This window comes from Phytophthora parasitica, assembly GCF_000247585.1.
Source record: "Phytophthora parasitica INRA-310 unplaced genomic scaffold supercont2.11, whole genome shotgun sequence".
Taxonomy (NCBI): Eukaryota; Oomycota; class Peronosporomycetes; order Peronosporales; family Peronosporaceae; genus Phytophthora; species Phytophthora nicotianae.
Genome location: NW_008648997.1, coordinates 36148 through 56853, shown reverse-complemented (window position 1 = coordinate 56853; position 20706 = coordinate 36148). Strand labels below are relative to the sequence as shown.

At 52.0% G+C, this 20706-nt stretch overlaps 10 protein-coding genes across 18 annotated transcripts in view; 4 read left to right on the top strand and 6 right to left on the bottom strand.

The window, feature by feature from the left end:
• Nucleotides 1-856: 856 nt before the first annotated feature.
• PPTG_07047 (hypothetical protein) lies at nt 857-3993 on the bottom strand. Of its 5 annotated transcripts, none has more exons than XM_008901202.1 (4): nt 2264-3993; nt 2015-2180; nt 1606-1950; nt 857-1357 (listed from the first exon to the last, which is right to left on the bottom strand). In XM_008901202.1, exons 1-4 carry the CDS (start codon nt 3927-3929, stop codon nt 1279-1281), a joined length of 2256 nt encoding a protein of 751 aa, XP_008899450.1. In that variant the 5' UTR covers nt 3930-3993; the 3' UTR covers nt 857-1278. The 5 variants fall into 5 exon arrangements, with proteins under 5 accessions (XP_008899450.1, XP_008899449.1, XP_008899452.1 ...); XM_008901200.1 differs by having other exon boundaries at nt 940-1529; XM_008901201.1 differs by having other exon boundaries at nt 857-1529; nt 2015-3993.
• PPTG_07045 (hypothetical protein) lies at nt 3544-8141 on the top strand. 5 transcript variants are annotated; one of them, XM_008901194.1, is made up of 6 exons: nt 3544-4762; nt 4823-5271; nt 5334-5542; nt 5618-5774; nt 5841-6164; nt 6236-8141. In XM_008901194.1, exons 1-6 carry the CDS (start codon nt 4058-4060, stop codon nt 6384-6386), a joined length of 1995 nt encoding a protein of 664 aa, XP_008899442.1. In that variant the 5' UTR covers nt 3544-4057; the 3' UTR covers nt 6387-8141. The 5 variants fall into 5 exon arrangements, with proteins under 5 accessions (XP_008899442.1, XP_008899444.1, XP_008899445.1 ...); XM_008901196.1 differs by having other exon boundaries at nt 5841-8141; XM_008901197.1 differs by having other exon boundaries at nt 5618-6164.
• PPTG_07046 (hypothetical protein) lies at nt 6548-8005 on the bottom strand (the record flags this gene model as incomplete). Its single annotated transcript, XM_008901199.1, has 1 exon — nt 6548-8005. The coding sequence occupies one exon, from the start codon at nt 8003-8005 to the stop codon at nt 6548-6550; it is 1458 nt and encodes a 485-aa protein (XP_008899447.1).
• A 26-nt stretch (nt 8142-8167) lies between the features above and the next one.
• Nucleotides 8168-9118, bottom strand: PPTG_07044 (hypothetical protein; the record flags this gene model as incomplete). Its single annotated transcript, XM_008901193.1, has 1 exon — nt 8168-9118. The coding sequence occupies one exon, from the start codon at nt 9116-9118 to the stop codon at nt 8168-8170; it is 951 nt and encodes a 316-aa protein (XP_008899441.1).
• A 741-nt stretch (nt 9119-9859) lies between these two features.
• PPTG_07043 (hypothetical protein) lies at nt 9860-10742 on the bottom strand. Its single transcript, XM_008901192.1, has one exon. It carries the CDS (start codon nt 10662-10664, stop codon nt 10176-10178), a length of 489 nt encoding a protein of 162 aa, XP_008899440.1. The 5' UTR covers nt 10665-10742; the 3' UTR covers nt 9860-10175.
• PPTG_07042 (hypothetical protein) lies at nt 10728-12091 on the top strand. Its single transcript, XM_008901191.1, has 3 exons — nt 10728-10969; nt 11038-11824; nt 11894-12091. Exons 1-3 carry the CDS (start codon nt 10881-10883, stop codon nt 11906-11908), a joined length of 891 nt encoding a protein of 296 aa, XP_008899439.1. The 5' UTR covers nt 10728-10880; the 3' UTR covers nt 11909-12091.
• Nucleotides 10974-13385, bottom strand: PPTG_07041 (hypothetical protein). The gene is made up of 2 exons (XM_008901190.1): nt 13297-13385; nt 10974-13227 (listed from the first exon to the last, which is right to left on the bottom strand). The coding sequence occupies exons 1-2, from the start codon at nt 13307-13309 to the stop codon at nt 12077-12079; spliced, it is 1164 nt and encodes a 387-aa protein (XP_008899438.1). The 5' UTR covers nt 13310-13385; the 3' UTR covers nt 10974-12076.
• A 123-nt stretch (nt 13386-13508) lies between these two features.
• Nucleotides 13509-16889, top strand: PPTG_07040 (hypothetical protein; the record flags this gene model as incomplete). Its single annotated transcript, XM_008901189.1, has 9 exons — nt 13509-14110; nt 14201-14516; nt 14586-14662; nt 14727-15134; nt 15203-15710; nt 15775-15900; nt 15964-16229; nt 16295-16357; nt 16416-16889. The coding sequence occupies 9 exons, from the start codon at nt 13509-13511 to the stop codon at nt 16789-16791; spliced, it is 2742 nt and encodes a 913-aa protein (XP_008899437.1). The 3' UTR covers nt 16792-16889.
• On the bottom strand, nt 16219-18683 carry PPTG_07039 (hypothetical protein). Its single transcript, XM_008901188.1, has one exon. It carries the CDS (start codon nt 18273-18275, stop codon nt 16860-16862), a length of 1416 nt encoding a protein of 471 aa, XP_008899436.1. The 5' UTR covers nt 18276-18683; the 3' UTR covers nt 16219-16859.
• A 1416-nt stretch (nt 18684-20099) lies between these two features.
• The window catches only part of PPTG_07038 (hypothetical protein), a gene marked incomplete at its 3' end in the record, with an annotated part of 2543 nt that continues 1936 nt past the window's right edge, over nt 20100-20706 (top strand). The window contains exon 1 of the mRNA XM_008901187.1: nt 20100-20690. Coding sequence (XP_008899435.1) covers nt 20381-20690 — 310 coding nt within the window. The 5' untranslated portion in view covers nt 20100-20380. The remainder of the gene's footprint in view (nt 20691-20706) is intronic.

Here is a 20706-nt window from a genome sequence, read left to right as displayed (position 1 = left end):
GTTACATCAGCGTAATGTCTTGATATAAATACCGTAACAGTGACCAGGCTCGAGCGGGTAATCAGGTTGAGCACTTCTAGGGCAACCTCTCGTACGAAAATATTTGGTTGTGGCACTTTGAGTACCATAATAAGAGTGTGGCTGTTTCGCTCAACTCGCCCTTGCATCACGAGCGAGCGAACGGTGGACCATGGATCTACGCGACTAGTGCATTGCATGCGAGTTACAACTTACAAGTCTATCGCGCGACTTGTATTAATAGCGACTCCACTCAGAACAAGATCCATCACACGACTTGCAGCGACTTATGTGATGACTGCAGTCATGCGACTTATGCTGTTACTACACTACAGCACCGTGTACATGTACGGCAAGTATACGAAGAGTAGCGAAGTTATATACGAACTTCGCTGTCCATGTACAGTCCTAAAATGGGAGTGCCGCACGCTCATATCGCTGTCCACGTACAGAGTCCTAAAATGGGAGTGCTGCATGCTCGTTCAACGGCGTCGACAAAACCTATGGATCGTTGAACACTTAAAATCGCGACTAGCAAGATCTAGGAATGAATTGCTCGACTGGTCTCAATTTCGAAGCAAGGCCAAATTCAGAATCAACGACCAAATTCTCGCTACGTTATGGTCCTCGATTCAAGTGCGATTCATTTCGTTGCGCTTAGGGTTCAGCGCGCATAGAGCCGGCAAGGCTCCACGAGAATATTCCGGGCACTTTAACGGCAATTTAACCGATGTGTCATTGGCTGATTGGAAGCTGGCGTCGTTGTGTCGACAATGTTGCGTGAAGGTCGCACAATACAATTGTAGACGAAATTGACAAAAGCATCAAACGCTGCATGCACGTTCACCACCACATCCAACTACAGTCTATTAACGACGACGTCGTGGCGGCCAAATCTGCGATTTCCTCAGCGAGTCGAGAACCGTGAGTTTTACATGCAGCGCCGGTGAGATCTACGTATGAACTTCCCGCTAATCGTGGATCGATGAAAAACGTGAGCCTGAAAAGATTCGCTATTGACAATCGCAATGATATTGTGAACGATCGCATTGCAACAATGATCTCCATCCTTATGGATGCAGTAGTCGACATGGATAAACGTTGAATGCGGGGTGCACTTGGGTATTTAGCTCGCAACCCACTTCATGTACATGCACTGCAAGCCTGAGATCCCGCTTGCGAGCCGGGTACAGCAACGATGGATCTCATTTCAATTGTTGGCATCTCACGTCGAGATTTTTAACGCACGTGCTGCTTCATTTATTCGCCGGGCAATATCTCGCGCTTAAATCCGTTTGAAATCACAATGGGCAGTGACGCCGCACCGACAAACTTAACACTACACATTGAGTACAACGGGGCGTCCACCCAAAAGCGACGGGGTGAGCGATGCGCCCACGGCAGCGTCGGCAGCCGTCTGTAAGTGCAGCGCTTGTGGCTGATCCAGGCGCCGTAGCAGGAACCGCTGCAGCAGCTCGTTCCGCACCAGTGCGTTGCCCGTGCCGATCATCCTGCCGTCAATCGCACACGCACAAATAATCAGTTAAAGTAGCAAGCGAACGGGAAAAAATGCAAAGTAGGACGTACGGTTGTGCTGATGCCAGAGTCTGCAGTTCAGTGGGGATCATGGCGAAGAGGTTGTCCACGAGGCCACGGCACAGCGCAGCGCTGATATCGCCCATGCTCCAGTTGTTCATGCGCAGCTTCACGATTCTACCGGTGGCGTCGGGGTCTGCACGCTCACCGTTGAGCGTCGGCACGAATGTGAGCTCCGTGTCTTCACGCTGCAGACCCAACCCGATCAATCGGGCATAAATTTCGGCTTCACGTTGCGCCGCCTGCTCTTCATCGTCGTCGTTGCTAGATGGGGTGAGTCCCATTTCTTCAGTCCATTGCTGCCACTGCTGCACCAGCCACGCGAACGTATTGCCGCTGCACGTACCACACAGATACATTAGTCAAGATGAAATGTGGGAGCAATCAAGTTGAAACAAACCCGGAAAGCGAGGCCGCGACACCCAGGAAGCGGTCTTCGAACAGGAACGGCCGTACTTCAAAGCTAGAGTTGCCTTGGTCTTGGGCTTCTCTGCTAGAAGACAGCTTCGCAACGTCTGCGCCAGTCAGCACCATGGCCATCTGAGCCGACGTGCCAATGTTCACTACTATTGGAACCAAAATCAAAACAGTAAACACCACGTCAGTATGTGCATATCTTGTAGCCTTGGTCAATAACAATGTATCGTACGCGTTAAATTGGATTCGCTTCCCGGCTGTGACTGGCGCTTGGACAGAGCGGCCAACACGGAGCAGGGATGGTCGCCCATCGGGACGCACACTGGCTTGTTAGCAGGCAGTCCGAAACCAGCGTGTCCAGCAGAGGTGTGTCCAATACACGTGCCGGGCTTCTTCACAGTAGGCAGCATCGACGATGGGATCCGCAGCGCTCTCAGGACTCTAGGGTCCCATGTCTGTGTTTGCAGATTCAGTCCACCCCAGCTATGAGCATCGGTAGTGTCCATAAACGTCTCGCTACGGAGAGTATGGCCGCACAAAACAAAAGCCACAAAATCGTGGATCGTCCCGCAAGCGTCCATGCCCACTAACGTGCGCGGGGAGTTCTCTAAAGTGTAAGCGAACGAGGCCAGTCCGTATCCAGCAGCAATCCTAATGGGTGGCGAAGCATTTTCCGTAGGTTTAAAGCGAGCAATCTTCTCCCGGCAGCTCTCCAAGAACGCAGGCGTGCAGCGCTGATCCTGCCACGTGATAAGCTCGCTCCACACGGGCTCGTAAGTGTCGTCATCGTTGTGTCCTCCTGTTGCCAGCAAGCGTTCTGCCGCCTCGTGTACAGCACGGCTGCACCACCACACGATGCCGTGCATTTGACCGCAGATACCTACCGAAATGGCTCGCCGTCTTGCTGCTTCTGGTAGCAATCTCACGGCACGCTGCACTGCCAGCAGCACCTGGTCCACATTCTGCACTCCGATTCTATTCTCCACTACGTCTTCTCCGTGTCTAGTCGGCACGGTCACATCGCTGAGCGAGACGTTGGCCATGGCAACAGTCTGGCCGTCGTTAGCTTTCACCACGACGCACTTGACAGCCGTTGTGCCGATATCCAGCCCGAAGAGCAATGGGCTGTCGTCGTTTACATCGTATTCCAACGAATTGGACTGCACAACATCAGTTTCCAGCTCTCTGGAGGGTGGCACCGGAACCGTAGACGTTGCGGGTGCACTAGAAGTCGCCGCAGGGGTATTAGCGCTCGTCATGGATGTTGTCGAACTGGACCGGGTCGATCCTGTTGTTGCTCCTGCCTGTGTAAATCCGTGTCGCTCTACGAACCTTTGGCAAAGCCTCGCGAGTGCTGCTTGACCACTCTCAGCGCTCTTCTTCCCTGCCATGTAGCCCTCGAGCCACTGTGCGTGGTTCTGTCTGATGTAGTCGATCATGTGAGATGACGTCATGTCCCTTCCCTCGCGTCGTCCCTCCTCCAGGAACGCGCTCAGCTCCCGCCCAAAGGGAAGAATCTCACGGCGGCCCGAGCGGCCAATGGACTTGCGTGTATCTGGGCCCTCGAAGCTGTTGATCTTATCGGCGTCGTCCAGCCAGTGACGCAGTGTACGACGCGGAATACCTTCCATCCGACAAACCTCACGCACGCCCGCTATTTGCGCTAGAGCGATAAGCTCACGCTTTTTCTTGACCGAATAATTGGCGCGATGTTGAATACGACGCCCGGCAGAGTCTGCGCTTGTTTCGGATGCGTCTCCTGATGCTCCTGGAGATGCTATCGGGGTCGTGCCTGTACCGTTAGATAGAGCAGCTCTTGCGCTTGTTCGTTCAGTTGCATTCTGCACCATTGTTGCATCAGTACCCTCGCCAGACGCGGCCACATTTGCCTCCTCCATACTCGACTCAGCTGAAGTCACTGCACTGATGAGGAAGTGTCTCGCGTCGTCTGATTGGTAGAAAAATCGCTCTCTTGCCAGGTCTTACAATTGAGGCGACGAGAATTTTACATTCAGGGGTGTCAATAATGGCAACTCGGCGCAGTTACACGGCGGCCTTCAAGCTTTCGGTGGTGCGCGAGTTGACTGAGAATTCCCCTTCGCCTTCCGTGCGATCACTGGCGCAGCGCCATGGCGTGACGCCGTCCATGATCCGCAAATGGCTGAGCAACCAGTCGGAGCTGGAGGCGGCAGTAGCATTGGAAACTTCGGGCCGCAAACTCGGCAGTGGACGTCGCCCCAACACAGCGATCGACTCGGCACTGCTACAGTGGGTCAAGAGTCAACAACAGAGCGGCAAGAGCCTTACAGACCGAGTGATGCAGGAACAGGCCAGACGTATCGCCGAGACACAAGGAATCCATGGCTTCAACGCATCCAATGGCTACATTTACAGCTTCAAGAAGAGGAATAAACTGTCGATAGGTACAGGCAACAAGAAGCAGAAGACGAAACCGACGGGAGTCACTGTGCAGGTGAGTCAGGAGGCCGAGACTATCGAAAGAGACTGCATGTTCGGCATGGATATTGGCCTTAAGAACATCAAGTGCGCGCTGGTCTGCGCCACGTCTGGGAACATCTTAGCCACGTCCAGTGCGCCCATTCAACACGACACCAAGTCGCTAGAAAGTGAACAGAACGTGACCAATATTCTGTTCGCGGTGCTTTCTGCAGTGCAAGCACTGCCGCCGTCGCTGAGAGGGAACATTCGTTCGATCGGCATCTGTGGTGTGGTGAGTTCAGCAGGATATTAACATCAAATGCCAGGAGACTGACCCATCTTGTGTGAATAGATGCATGGGATCGTGTGGTGGCACTGCGACGCGGTCCGACAGGCTGTGAGTGAGATTCAGGCTGGGAATGGGACAACCAGGAGCTGGTCTTGGAGTACCTACATCACGTTCTTAGATCAGCGCTGTACACCGGCAATGCTGACCGAGTGGAGGGCCAAGATTCAGCTGGCCAATGCTGCGGCCACTGCGACTCCGTTTGGGATTGAACCTTTTGATGTTTGTGTGTCGACGTCGCCCATTGCGTCGGGATATGGACTCGCTACGTTTGCCTACATGATGGAGAGACAACCGAGCGATATTGCGGGATATGACGCGTGCGGAACCATTCAGGATTTTATTGCGTTTGCGCTGTGTGGACACTCCTTCCCGGCACAAAACTGCATGGACGTCACCGATGCATTCAGCTGGGGAGGCTTCGACATCAACACGAGGACGTGGAATCCTCACGCGTACGTTAACATCATCCAACATCACAGTTTGTGCTGTAACTTACTTGTTCATTATACTCCAGTGTACAGGCACTCAATCTCCCAGCACATATGCTGCCGACAGTGAAGGCTCCAGGTGCAATTATTGGCCAGAGTTCGGAGGTTGCAGCAGTTCTCTGTCTACCCATTGGGAAGCCCGTATATCTAGCGATGGGTGATCATCCTTGCGCAGTCATGACTGCCATGGCACAGACACGAGGACCTGCAGACCTCAACCTCTCGCGCACCTCGGGTACGTATAGTGAGGTAAAATGGGGCCATGAGTTAGACCTTTGACGATCTTATTGAACGTGTTGTGGATGAACAGTGTTGAGCGTTGGCTCAGCTTCGCAATTAGCTATGGTGTTAACGGAGGAGGACGCGACGCAACTGAAACAATCGCGTGGTAGCTGCTCGTTGACATTCGAAGTGAGGCCGTTCTTATCGGAGAATTGGTATCTAGGCGTAGCTGGGTCATTATCAGGGTGCGTTACATGGGAAACATGTACTTTATACTATCTGTAAGTGCTAACGATAATGGTTTATCGCAGTGGCAACATATTTGCGTGGTTTGTGAAGCAGTGCCAAGCGTGGAGCCGGCAATTGGCAGTGAATCCGACAGCTGAATACCTCTCGGACGATGCAATGTATGCGCGCTTGATTTCTCTCGGCGGCACCAAACTGGACACCGATCTCAAGTTTTCGCCGACGCTGTACGGGGAATGGGCTTCACCCGACGTGCGAGGCAGCATTGAGCAATTACGCATCAGTAACTGGTCACTCGGTGATATCAGCGCTTCTATCTGTCGCGGCCTGGTCGATAACATATTCTCGATGGTTCCCGACGATCTGCGCACAGACCTGCTCCAGCAACCGTACGTCGCTAGCCCTACTGGAGTTCCTCAATATACATGGCAGTTAATACGTGCTCTGACTTGTATCGCAGGATGATCGGAACAGGTAACGCACTGGTTCGCAACAGTCTTCTACAGCATTTTCTTGGACAGAAACTAGCGCACCCTTCTCAGCTGTCAATCCAGAGCACAGCTGATGCAGCTGTAGGCGTCGCCTACATCCCGTCACTACTGCAGAAATGAGCGTCTTCTTCCAGTCGTATCTACAAACATGAGTCATACACTATTTTTGCGGCGAAGATGGAAGAATAATTTCATTAAAAGAAGATGGGGAAGACCTACAAACTACGACTCATAACTTCAGTCTTCAAGGTGTCGCTGCAAGAGTTCGTGGCAGCATTTGGTCACGAAACCAACGCGTTCCGAGGCAGAACGTTGCGTCGCTCAAGGTCTCGCGCAATCAGGTCAATGCGCACACCCATGTTGAAAAGCTCAGTGGAATTCGACTGCGCGGTCTCGGAGTTACCGGCGCGATGCAGTGCCACAACGGTGTTATCTTTCCGACTCAGCACGGGCGAGCCGGACGAACCAGGCTCGGTGTCGGCATTGTACCAGACACTTGGATCGATGCGGCTTTTTTCGCCGCCACGAATATATCCCGAGGAATCGATCGATCTCGACGCCGACATCTCAATCACTGCGGGTTTTCCATCTTTCGTTGCTGCGATCTCCTTGGGTTCACCGCGTGGATGTTGTGGGATATAGATGGCTTCACCTTCCACAGGACCGGCAGCACGGAGGCGCAAGTAGCCATATCGTCGCGTCAAGTCCGTTGCTAAACCATTCGTGAGCACCCGAAGCAGAGCATAGTCCAGCGCCGGATTCTCCGTGACCACCAAGACTCGCGTGGCTTCCACAACGCCAACTTTTTCCCCCACGAAGCCTGCATCCCGACACGATTTGGTCTCGGCCATGAAGCCAACCACAGCCTCCACGACGCGATTAGCTCTGCCTGTTGGAGAATAAGTACCGGGCCAGAATCGACTGATGATATTGGAGAGAGCGCCTTCTGTCCGTTTCTGGTCGACTACAGCTGCATCTTTCAAACAGTGGTGGTTGGTGATCAAATAATTGCCTCGTCCTATGAGCCATCCAGTGCAGAACGACCAACTCGTCGCTTGTTCAGAGCCGTCGAATTCTTGCTCCTGCTTCGTGCGGATCATCAGTCTTGCCACGGCTCGAGCCTTTGCGTACATTTTGGGCTGGGTATTTCGATAGCAGACAGCTTCTTTGGCTTCATCCTCAGCTCCAACGGTGCTTTCCGTGTCGACTGCAACAATCGAAGGACCGTAAATGACGTACACATACGAGTCCACTACTACTACTGGGATAGCACGTCTTGGACCGATTGGGAGCATAAGCGTCGAAATACTCGGAAAATATTCAATCACGACTGTGTCGCCTTTGATCAAGAACGGATGTGTCTGTAGCAGCAAGGAATACGGGCATTCGTTGCTGGTCTCCATATTGTGGCGGGAGTTTGCCGTGACATTGACTGATATCGAGCCACTGGGGTCACGCAGGACGAGTTTGTCTCCAGGCAACAAGTTGAGTTGCTTGAAATTGACAGCAATGAACGCTGCACCAGGCTGGACGGTCTGAAGTGTTGTTGGAGGCCTGTTGTTGCTCGGGTAAAGGCTCCATTCCTCTCCAGCAACAGGATGAAACACGACAACTGCATCGGCAGCTTGGGAATGCTGGGGTAACCCCGTCACACGATATTCACAAGAACTCACGTTTCGGCACCCTCGCCATTGCAGCGATAGCAGTGCAAGCATCAAGGATGTCGATATCGACACCATTACGTGGCTCCTCGTTCTCCACAAACTCCGGGTTTGCCACTCTCTAAACAAGTTTTGGAAGTCACCGTTAGGATTTTCTTCGTTTGACTGGGACAGGTAATGTACGATCGTAAAAAAATGGTTTCCTTTTTCTCGTGTTTTATTCCTTCCTCCGGAAAAACTCTACTGATGTTGCTGCGTTGGCGGTTGTAACTTGACTTCTTCGACAACCACAGGCTCACCCTTGTCTCCTTTAACGTCATCAGTCTTCATGATATTGGCATCCAATTTATGAGGATGGACTGCCGCTGCTCCTGCATACTTCACTTCTTCGACCTTAGGAGAGTAAAGCGTATTATAGCAGATTCCGAAAACCACAAACTGTGCAAGAGTCATTGCAAGGTTAGCTACTTGATCATACCACCAACCTGTGAACAGCGTCTGACTGATAGCTCGTTGCCGACGGGAACTAGCCTCAGGATCCCCCGCGTCTTCCTTGCTTAAGTAATTAGAATAGATAATTCCGAACCCCACCAGCGCTATCCCAATCAACACTGTCACAAGATGAAGCAGTTTTTGTCGACTTGAGCCAACGTCAACAGAGCAAATTTCAATTGAGTTTGCCTTGGACATTACCATAGTGAGGAACATTGTCACATAGTAGGCTTTGCTCGACGTTTTCACATCAGCTGATTGACACGCGTAGGTAGAAGTCTCTGTAGCAGAATTCGTTGATATTTCACTACTCGCACCAGAGCACGAATAGCTAGAACAACCATTGCGTTCTCGACACTGACAACCATCGGTGCATCCAATTCTCGCCCCGTCGCAGTACGTCTCACAAGAGCAAACATGGCAATACTCCACCTTGAGAACAGACTGGCAGCTCTCGTTGTTGTACACAACTGTGCCGAGCAAAAAAGCTAGCGATAATGTAACCAAGAACGCCGCAGCAATGGCACTGGCTCGCATCCAGCGGGGTCGTACAGCTGCGGTCTTCTTGCGCCAGTCAATTAGCCCAAAGAGTTCATTCTTATCACAGAGGTAGTCAGTGAATGATACGGATGCTCCATCATCTTCGACAAATGACTCAAACGATACCAGAGTGTACAGGCCCCTTGTAACAATGGACATCCGATGTGTCACGGTTTGCTTTATGGACAGTTCCTTGGTATTAACAGGGAAGCAAAGCCGTGCAACCAAGACAGTAGAGCCGCTAAGGATGATTGCAGTAGCTATGAATACAGCGCACACGATGCCGTAGTCTTCGTCACCTATGTTGGGAGTGTCACTTGTTTCTTCCTCTTGTGAGGTTGATATGAGAGGTGTGCACTGGATTGGCGCAGTGCAGGATGCTTCAATGTTACCATTTGTCTCGACGCATGAATAACAAGTACACCCTACGCTTTTGAATGTCATTTCAGCAGATGAACACGAGCTGAGGGACATCGAATTGCAATTGTCTGTAACGTTTGAATCGCTTGAGCTGCTTGAAGGAGCCGCAGTCGTTGCCGCTGGTACTGTGTACGAACCAGAGCACGAGTATGGGGTGTAGCAAGAGTAGCTCATATATCCATTGTGCGAGCTACAGTAGTTACTAGTACAAACCGATTCAACTTCGTCGCACGTCGTAGCTAGGATATTATAGTAGTTATAGCAAGTTCCCCCGAAATCTGCTCGACCGAGCAAAGTGCAAAAGGAGAATGCCAATAGGACAGCGTAACTCCGCACAGGCCGCACCTGAGAGGGGTAGTTTGGCATCAGGAAAAGATTCCACGAATCGCCCTGTATGGCGCTGCTTGTTGGTTGTCTTGACTTTTGGTAACTGAGCCTCTTCATCCTCGTGGTGTCGATCGTTTCTTGTCGGTTCTAACGGACGCAACAGGCCCTAGTTGAGTTTGAATGGCAAGCATCTCACGTCCGTTTAGACGTCGCTACAAAAACAAAAAAATCTACAGGCAGCCCCAAAACCAACTGATTTGGTTGACGAGTCAATCGTTTCACGGTTATTCGTAAACGCCCAGATAAACGTTGGGTTTGCTCTTAATTTACATGGAAAAATCGCCATAACCGTACATGAACGAGAAGTTGTAATTGAGAGCCTGTCGGCTGCAACAGATACACTGCACTGATGCTCGGGAGGCTACAACCTCGCATACAGATTTTTTTAAAAAGAAAAAGCGTTTCTCCATCAACATCCTGCGGCTACAGAAGCCGCTACTTGCTCCATCTTCAGCTGCTCGTAAGATATCTCCAACGCATCATTACGGTCCACTTCGTCTCGCATTCTGACACTGTAGATCCGACAAGAGACGCACCCTGCCACCATCGCCACAACGAATGCCAGCTCTATCAGACCGAGTACTCGATGCCCGTCTATCAGGATCATAACACTGAGAGGCAGGAATACCAGTGCATGAAGCAGGAATACCAGAGCGTTCACGACCATTGAGCAACCCACACTGCGCTTCGGGATCAGCCAAACACTGAGAACACACGAGAGCGACAGCAGCATGGAGAAACTGAGCACCAGCAGCCCGAGTTGGCGCTGCGTGGTCTGCGACGTCGACGCTTTAGTGGTGTCCACATTGGCCAGGATCACGAGGTGCAACGCGTCGACGCTCGCGACCGTCCCGTTCATCAGGCTTAACACCATGCGCCAGCGTGTGTTGGCCACCATGGCCGATGATGATTGGCGAATTTCAAGGCGACCGTCCAACTTCAACTTACCGGTCTGATACCGGTCGAAATCAGGTTTTGCTTTTACGTGAAAAGATACCGACGAATCCTGGACGGCCGCTGGCTAAACCAGTGAAGGAAAGAACCGGCGAGGCTCAGAGAGCGACGTCACCAAAGAGTCTACTCCCCAGTTTGCAGATAAGAGACCGACACGGCGATGGGCTGCTGCTTGTCCCGAGAGGACGACCGCTTCGACAGCGGAAATGAGGCGCTGCTGCCCAAGGGCAGGAACGGCAACAAACGAGTGTGCGTGTATGCTTAAGATCCAGTTACTTTACCCTTGTCTTAGTCCACTGATTGACTTGCTACTGCAGAGAGAAGTCGGTTGACACCAAGAAAGAAGGCGCCAATGGCAGCTACAAGTCACCGTCGGCTGTCATCGCTGCCGGAGACGCCAGTTCCAAGGTTCCGGCTAAACCACAGCCTTCCAAGAAGCCAGTGGAGAGCGTCGACCTACTGGGACTTAACGACAAGCCACCAACACCACTGGCTGCACCAGTGATCAAGGCCCCCTCGCCTGCAAAGCCAGTAGAAACCCCTTCACCACCCAAACCTGCAGCACAGACACCATGTCCACCGGAGCCGGCAGCAGCTCCAGTCGTAAAGCCGGAGTCGCCACCAAAGCCAACGGAAAAAGAGCCGTCGCCGCCTAAACCAGCGACCAAAGAGCCGTCGCCGCCCAAGCCAGCGGCCAAAGAACCATCACCGCCTAAGCCAGTGACGAAGGAGCCGTCGCCACCTAAACCAACACAGACGCCCCCATCGAAACCGGAAGAATCGGCACCAGCAAAGCCGGCAAAAACATCCCCGCCCAAGCCATCGCAGCCATCACCGCCCAAGGAGAAGACGACACCGAAGACGTTGCCGAAGAAGCCAAATGAGGCAGAAGAAGAGGAGGAGAGTTTGGTGGCGCCAGCGTTCACGCCCGTGTCCGTCAATGCAGAAGAAGCCGACAATGACGACGATAATGACGATGATAACGACAACGACGGAGATGACAACGGTGACAACGAAGGCGACAATGACGAAGCGAAAGACCAGCCCAAGGAGCCAAAACCTAAGAAGATCACTCCCACGAAGAAGTCGAAGAAGAAACGAAAGGTACGTCGCTAGCCTCGGTTAGTGATACTTCATCGTCTCACGTCTTTGATTACACTTTTGATCCTGTAGAAAGGAAAGAAGTAGACGCCGTCGCTACTTCCCTTAAGCTTATCAGCCGGTCAGCTTTTGCGGACGTAAAATGCTCGAAGACAGTAGTTTGGTTGTCCGAAGCTTGGGGGTCGAGTGAGACGACAGCTGAGGGTCTCGCTCCTCTGTCTAGCTGCTCTTGTTAATGAAAACAAATGAGCGAATTTAGCCAAGAGACAACCGTAAGCGCTTCTTGCGCTTTTGCAGGAAGATTCCGTCCTGTTCGTGTGTGCTACCAGGTGTAGCAACGGAGGTATCTCCAGTCGATTTGGCAGGACTGATACCGCGCTTCACGTTCTCTGCGTGTTGTCGTTCAGCCATCTGCATCAGGTCGCTGGCGATCTCGCCCAGCTCTTTGTTGTCGCGCTGTAGCGCTTCCTTCTCTTGCCGCAGTGTCGCGATTTCTTCGCTCTGAGCGTGGAGTTGGCTCCGAAGCTGAGCGTCCGCCTTCTGCACTTGTTCCGCCTTGATCTGGAGGACAGCCTTCTCTGTCTCAAGCTGTGCAACTTTGGCCTGGAATTCATGTTCATGTGCTGCTACATTTTCTCTAGACGCAAGCGCTTGCTGCTCGCTATCACGCAGCGTCTTGAGCTGTTTCTGAAGCTCCTGCAGTTGCTCCTGTGCCATTTTCTCTGTACTTCGCGCTATTGCCAGCTCCTCACGTAGGACTGTCATCTCCTGTTCGTGTTGTTCTATTAGTTCACGCTGGATGTGCACCACTGATGCCGCACGTAGCTGGTCTTTGCTGGCGAAGCGATGCTGCAGGTGCGCGACGGATTGGGCCAGCACTGTCTCGGTCTTCTGGTAGTTGGCGACCTGCACATCCAGCTTCTCCACTCGCTCCTGTGCTAAGGAAAGCGCCTGTTGCTGAGCATTGAATGCTTCCTGCAGCTTCAGTCGTGTGGCTTTCTCCATGTCTAGCGTTGCCAGCAGTCTCTCTAGCTGCAAGTCCTCGCGCATACCCAGCAGCGTCTGTTTGTGCTCCTGTAATACTGCGTCCAGTCGCTTCTGCAGCGCTTGGCACTGAGCCACTACCTTTTCTCGCTCACGTTCGCGGTCAGTCACCTCGTAGCGCCGCTTCACCAGCTCCTTCCTGGCCGCCAATAACTCCGCGTCCGCCGCCATCTTGGCCTCGTGTTTGGCCTGCGCGATCTTCACCTTCACCTGTGCTGCCGAGAACCGCAAGGCGTACTTGTCGTCGCTGTCACCATCATCTACAGACGATTTGTCATTGTTTGCACTTGTAATAGAGGACTCTAGCTGTATTTGTTCCTCCGAATTCATCCCCATATCATGTTGTGCAGCGGATTTCGGCGCTACGCAACTCACAGCGTTCATCGACACGTCAGCAGATAGAGGACGCTCTGGTGACTCTCCGTCTATACCTTTCTTCTCCATCGGTGTCTCGTGTGCAGAATTTCTTTTGCGGAAACTTGCACACTCTTGTTGCGGTGTTGCTGTTGGCGTCAGAATTTGAAAATGCGAGTCAAAATTGTGACGAGCAAATCTGAGTCACCAAACCAATTCTGATCTGATACTTGATCATCACATTAATCTGCAGCCAGGACCAAATCTGCTGGCCAGTCTGCAGTCCACGATGGCGCTTCGACGGAGGGCTGCTACTGCCATGCGCATGGGTTCCGTGGGCGCTCTTCTCCCTTTACTGACAGTGGCAGGGGCCTCAGCTGTCTCAAACCGACGAGAAGCTCTTAATGCGCCTCTTAAATCCCAGAAATCGGCCTCCGAGTGCCTAACTACTACCGCTTCGCTGGCCTTCCAAGGACTCAAATCAGGCCTTGCATGGACTATCGCAGTGGACGCCTACGCTATGACCAGCGTGACAGACGCCGAGTTGGCACGATACATGGCGACGCGGCCAGGCTGCAGCGTTGTGGGTGAGATCGCCAGGAAGCTGGGACCACTTTGCATGCGCAATGTGCTGGGCTTCGCGGGCTTCCTGGGCCTCTTCGGAGGCGTAAGCTGCAGTTTGGAGGTGCTACGCAGCAAGAACGACCTGCTGAACCCATTTGTCGGTGGATTTACAGCCGGCCTGGTCTTCTTGCAGCAGGAGTTTCGCAAACCGCGCACGCACCTCACATCGGCAATAGTGTGTGGCGTGTTCGCGATGGCGATACACCATCTCATCCCTGCCATCAGTAAAGAGAGCGAGAGCGAGGACGTTGCCGCTGTTGAGACGCGGTAGTTGCGTGTATCGATTAATAGAAGAGAGGATGGGGAAGTAATCTATCTTTGGTTAAAATTAATTATTCGTGCCCTGACTGTCAATAGCAGGAGAAGGAGCAAAAGGCGGTGGACGATGAGGCAGCGACGACATGTTAACGGCAACAGCAACGCGTTGGCGTCGACAAATACAGCGGAGAATCCTTCATCGTCGAGCTGGGGATCAGGAAGGACAGTGCCGGTCAATATCATGTCGACATCGAAGCGAGTGGCACCTCCGGTTGTTCCTGCTGAGCATTTTACACCAACGACAATCAATCAAGGAAACACGCGTGGGGTTACAATACCCAGACGCCCTCAGTCTAGCCGCCTCCCCAGCAGTCGAGATCATTTGGCACCATGTCGCCCAAAGCGCCGCGTTCAGGTACAATGCAGTTAGTTAAAGGGCTGGATACTTTTTTTTAAGAGAAACTTACAATTGTCGGTATGAAAGAGTGCACGAGGTGCGAGTGAAAAGAACAACCAGTCAAATGACGCTTATACGGTATTGCAGTCTATCGGCGACAACACGTACGTGCAGTTTAGTTCATTGCAACGGTTTTAGAGCGGATACTAACCATCGTCCCCTTCGCAGTCTTCCGAAGCTTCAGCATCAAATTGGTGACCTTCTAAACACCAAAACCAGATCTTCCTATTCTCTCCAGAAGCCGACACCTCCCGAATCATCGGCACCTACGTCAGGAACTGATGGGAAGCTTCACGTTCAGTGGGCAGTCAAGGTGTCTACAGCTCCTACTGTTCAGGATCTGGATGGCAATTCTCCAGAGCCAACCGAGATGAGCGATTTACGCCGCCTTCTACAAGATCGCTACGGTGAAATACGTAGTGCTCGCCAAGCTTTTCTCGCTTGGGACGCCAATAGGGACGGTCGGATATGTGCGAAAGAACTTCGAGATATGCTCTCACGACTTGGGATTGCTCGAGTCCTCGGCCAAATGAAAGTAAACGTGATTCTCCAGCACGTTCTAGCAAGGCCAACCGCGTAAGTGCAATCGTTGTAGCTGAAGTTAATATGTAGCTGACTGTGGTTTGGTTGTTTGTGCACGATAGGTCTCTGGACTACGAGGATTTCTTTGGAGTGGTGTATGGCCCTCGGGAGCAAAATCAAGCAGCATTGAGTAGCTCAAACAGACAAACAGCGAACTATACTGGGCCGGAAGAAGACACAGATTCGACAGCAGACTCGGATTGCGTGGTTTCCTTGCTACGGTCCAAGTACGAGTCACGCAAAGTTCATCAGGTCTTTCGAGACTGGGATATTGATAAAAATGGTGGAGTCACGTTGGCAGAGATCGAGAGTAACCTTCGTCGCCAAGGTTTACGAATCTCGAAACCGGAGCTGATGAAGTTATTTGATACGTACGACCTAGACCGTGACGGCCGCTTACTGTACGATGAGTTCAAGCGTCTAGTGTATGGACCAGTGCACGAACCACGTTACAGCTACTTGGCAGAACAGCGCCGACAGAATGCGCATAAGCAGCCTATGCACGAACGAGACTCGTTGGAATTCTTTCGCAAGTCGACAGTACCCGAGCAGTCAAACCATAGCATTGATGTAAGTATGTGCATGCTATGGAAACTACTGAGATCGATGCATGCTGACTACTTGATGACACTAGAATCCCCGCTTTAGAGCTACACTCAAACTTAAGCTGAAAGAATTTGCTGCTAGACTCAACGATGCGTATGCTGAATTCGACGACGACCACAATGGCTATTTATCGTATAGCGAGCTTTGTGTCGGGGTACGATTTCGATATCTTACATGGACGCTCATTTTCAGTGACTGAAACTCGTTCTGTTTGCAGTTGAAGGAACTGGGTTTAAATCTGACCGAGCGCGAGTTCCTCCACTTAGCTACACGCGTGGACGCCGATGGAAATGGCGAGATTTGTTTTAAGGAATTTTGTCATGTGTTCGGAAGTGATGGTGCGGTTAACCGAAGGTGTCAATCGGCTCGTACTGGCGACGAAGAAGACAAACGTGTGGAAGAGAAAAGCGCAAAGACACAACTGAAGCACGGAAGTCAACGACAACGAGCCGCTGGAACGTTTAACTTTTCACACTTGACAAGGTAGGCTGAGCTGGTATTGATCGTCATGCTTTCTCTCTAACTGTAAGTACTGGGTTTGTCTTTAGGCGAGCCAAAACTCCAACGCGATGCGGCCGCACTCCATACCCGGACACGAGAGGAATTATAAGGTAGGCCTTGATACTACATTCATTGATGATCTTACAATACTAACGATTTCGCGCACAGCGATAATCAAGGTGACACTACGAATCCAGCACGGTTTATGACGGAATCGCAATTGTACGGCAGTGCGTCGACGTCGCGATCGATACCTATTCCAGCCAAGGTGATTACGACGCTCGGACAAGAAGAGAAACAACGCCTCGATGCTGCGAAAGCTAATCGACTGCAGCGATTGCGAGTCCAAATGGAACTCTATGAAGACCAAGCTCGGCCGCTTCAGGATTCCTACAACGTGGCTCAGGAACGGCGAGTGCGGACGCTGCAACGCCACCGAGAGCGATATCATCAGCGCATCGAGCAGCGACCACGCTACGCTCAATCGCCGGCACGAAAAGGTATTCAGATCTTGCGGGCGAGCTCTACAGCTCCAATCGTGTGACGCAGTGCTCTTTAAGGAACCAAAAGAGTTTTTGCTAGTGTCGTCCAATATTTTACGAGATCAAACAGCTAATACGAATTATCAGTGCCTTGCATCAATGCTGCTTCCTCTGTTGTATCACTGGGACCTTCTTGCTGATACTCCAAAACGGCCGAAGGATGGCAACGATCGTAGACCGTTAGTACAATAGCGCGGCAAACACTGATGAAGCGATCCCAGCTAGCAAGCAGAAGACTGCGTGTTTCCTCGCCGTTGAGATACCACACATCCAACTCGGCTAACGCATCCACCAGAGCCCCAAAGAGTGCGTTAACCTGTGACTTCACTATCTCACAGTCGTGCAAAACGCGCACGACGCGAGTGAGCAAATATTCCAGCAGATGTTGAAGCTCTTTTGGCTGCGATAGTCCAGCACCGATGGTCAGGAAGCCATGCACCACGAGGTACAACTTGCTTTCGAGCTCGTCCAAGCTACGGGCACTCTCGCTCAGTGTTCCTTTTGCTGCAGTCCATGATCTTACGCGAGTCATGATGTTCTCTCGGTACACTCGAAGGACATCGTTGTCATTGATGAGGTGGGCCTTGAGGTCGCGCAGGCAGTTCGTCAGTGGATGACTTAGATCTAACCCGACCGTCTCCCTCACACTCGTAGGTTGCAGCTTTTCTTGTAAGAATCCAATTGTGGGCCACTCTCTCGTGCTCGGAGAGCGCAATGCGATCTGAGCGCCGTTTTCCACGACATGTACTGTATCTTCAACAGTATCCTTGGTCCCTTTGGGGAACTGGAGCTTCGACAGCGTGTTCCGTTGCGGTAGCCAGTGAGTCATCAGTAACGCAGAGAAAAAACGCAGGTCAGGCCACGTGAGGAAACCCGTGACGGGGTGTTGAGGGTGCACTTGGAATCTCGTGTGCAGGATGAAGAGTAGACACGCATATTTGCTGGAGAGCTGCTCTGACAGCAGGAAAAGCTCGCTGACAGCGCGACACGGAAGGCCATGGAAGTTGCGGTCCTCCACGGCAGCGTACACTCGCCGCAGGTTCTCCAGTTGCCGACGACAACTCTTGAGTGTGCGGCCGGAACGCTCTGCCACGTCATCTAGGTCCTTTTCCAGACGTCCGGAGAGCTTCTTGCCCAGTAACCAGCGGTCTACGTCGGTATCGCGCGTGTAGTACCGCTCCACCATGTAGTATTGCTGAGCCGGTGGAATCTGGAAGAGGAGTTGCGAGCGGAACAGACTCGGTTGCGATAGGTAGTGCTCTAGCTTATCATAGAGGCGATACTGGTCCACCGTGTCTCGCCACAGTAACTCGCGCAGCTTGGCGTCCGCGTCTCCTCCCAGGAACGGCATCGGAACTGCCGATGGGAGTCGAAGTCGCGCGGCTAATGCGTCACCGGCGTTGTGGCCCTCAAGCCACAGCGCGAATACGTCCTCATTTACGCGGATTGGATCCGTCAGGAAGGCCTCGAACACCTCCCGCATCATGGTCAAGATACAATTCGTTCAAATGTGGACCACACCATGCCTTACGGATTGCCTGATCAGTATCCGTGAGCTTATGCCCGCAAGGTTGTTGGTGTGCATGGTCGGAGAGATGACCTGGGGGTTTCCAGCGTGATGGATGTTTTCACGGACGACCGACTGAAGTGGAAAGGCTCTAGCGGACGATGTCCGCATTCCGCTGATGATCGGCATGTTGACACACTGCAGCAATGGAAAGCCGATATGCGCAGCGCGACTGCAGTGGATTCCACTTGACGTACAGGTATTGTCAACGTAGCGGTGTGGTAGATATGGCGCGACAGGAAGATCGTCTTCATGGCTGAAGTGCAATCACCACTCTGCCTTGGAAATCGAGGCCTACTTACGCATTTGGGAAAGCCTGTACCCAACAGTTTAGAGAACTGCAATTTACTGGAATTTTTTAAAAAGTACCCGTAATAACTTACGGAATCTTAGCAGAAAAAATCTCTGTTCCGATATGCTACTAGTACTGCTTAGTAGTGATGCACACATTCTGTTCACAATTTTCTATGGACCTGTGCGTACCGTAATACTTGTACTTGCACATTGTACGAGAATTTCCAATTTGACCATATGAGAGAGGAAAGCATGATTGAGCTCCATCCACAACCGTATGTGTAGGTCGGTTTTCAGGGGTGAACCAATAGAATCCTGTCGGAGTAGCGATTCACATCATGTACTACCGATCCATTTGACTGCACAAAAGCAAAACTGAACGCAAACTCCAAGATCACCAACAAATACAGTTCCACTTCATGTACAGACTCCCACGTTGTTGTTATTATTGCGTGGCGAGAAACGCAACAGGGCAAGCTGTACGAAGAGACGAAGAGCTCTTGCGCCTCCAGCGATAACTGGACGGGATCGTTTGAACTTCTGCATCAGTACGACCGAAATTCAGACAGTGAAAGCGGCCAGCACCACAGTCTTTGATGCTCGTAAAAATTGGCGACGTTTTTTGCAAAGACACGCGTGTCACGCGGCATCGCAAACCTTGTCTGGCTGGAGCGCGTTACTGCGATGGGAACCGTACGAGCAAATAGGGGAAGTCACGCCACCGCTGGAAGGAAACCCGACAGCAAAGGCGAGGCAATTGCAGACAGCGGGTCGACGATTTACAATGCTGAACTTTGCAAGTTCGGAATGGTGGGTTTGAGTATGTGGAGCACGCGAACGATATCAACAAAAACATGGTACAGTGTGCATGGTACAGTACTGACAGTGTAGGTCCAGAAACAGCAAAAAAAAAAATGTCTGAAATGTCAATTCTCAGATGTCCACACTGATACAATGGTAACTTGTGAAGCGCTGAAATACTTACACTATACTACGTCTCTTCAATGAATTCTACTGCCTCTCACAAGCGGACATGCTAGTAACGGTGAGCAATTACCAAAACGTATTCGGTGTGCAAGGCGACGATGCGGATGGCGGATTGCACCCCCTGCCACCAGAAGAACAATGCGGCGCAATCGAGTTTCTGAGACTTTTCGATCTGACGCCAGCGAGGCTATCCACCGAAAACAAGCCTCCTCCCAAGCACTGCTTGGCATGCAGATCTCGACGCCACAAGCTCGCGGCCCGCCTATGCCATTGTCTGACTACAGTTAGCAGGCTATATTAATCTCTTGACGGACATTTTCTGTTTGAAGGCCTGGTAAAGTGGTTGTTAGCTCTACAACTGTCGTCCAGATGATTGTGCTGTCGTCACGTCGACGATCGATCACCGAAATGACTCGTATCCACCTTGACGGTGAACGGGAGAGTGTTCAAGCTGGATACTTCAGCTTCAGGATGGGGTCGAGCTGTGAAGGTTTGGCGCGTCCCATGTGCCATCTGTGCCTTCGATATCCCCGATCCAAAGCTTTGGATAGGACTGGGCGAATTACATTGCGGCTGCAGTGTCCGAGAAGGGTTTAGGAAGCGACACCAAGCCGGCTAGGCAACCGAGTTTCTACTTCTTCATTCTACAACTTGCCCGCTCCGGTCCAAGTCCTCTCTCAACAGTCCGAACTGTTCGATCGGAACCTCTCAAGTACTCTTTCATTAATCTCAATTCAAGCATCATGCTGTCCTGCACGAAGATGTTCGCGGTGTGCGCAACGGCTGCCCTGATCATGTCCAGCATTACCGAAGCAACTACCGGCAACCAGGTTCCAGACTACAAGCACGGTGTGCAGCTAGGCGTTGGTGCTGGAGTAGGCCTCGGCGTCGGCGGTGGCGAGCAGAACCAGAACGTGGAGACGCCGTGCCCCCAGTCCGGGAACTCTCAGTCGGGTGACCAGAACGGCCTTGGTGTTGGCGTTGGTGCCGGGCTCGGCCTTGGACTAGGCGTTGGCGGTGACCACCACAGCCAGAACGGTGGCGTTGGCGTTGGTGCCGGGCTCGGCCT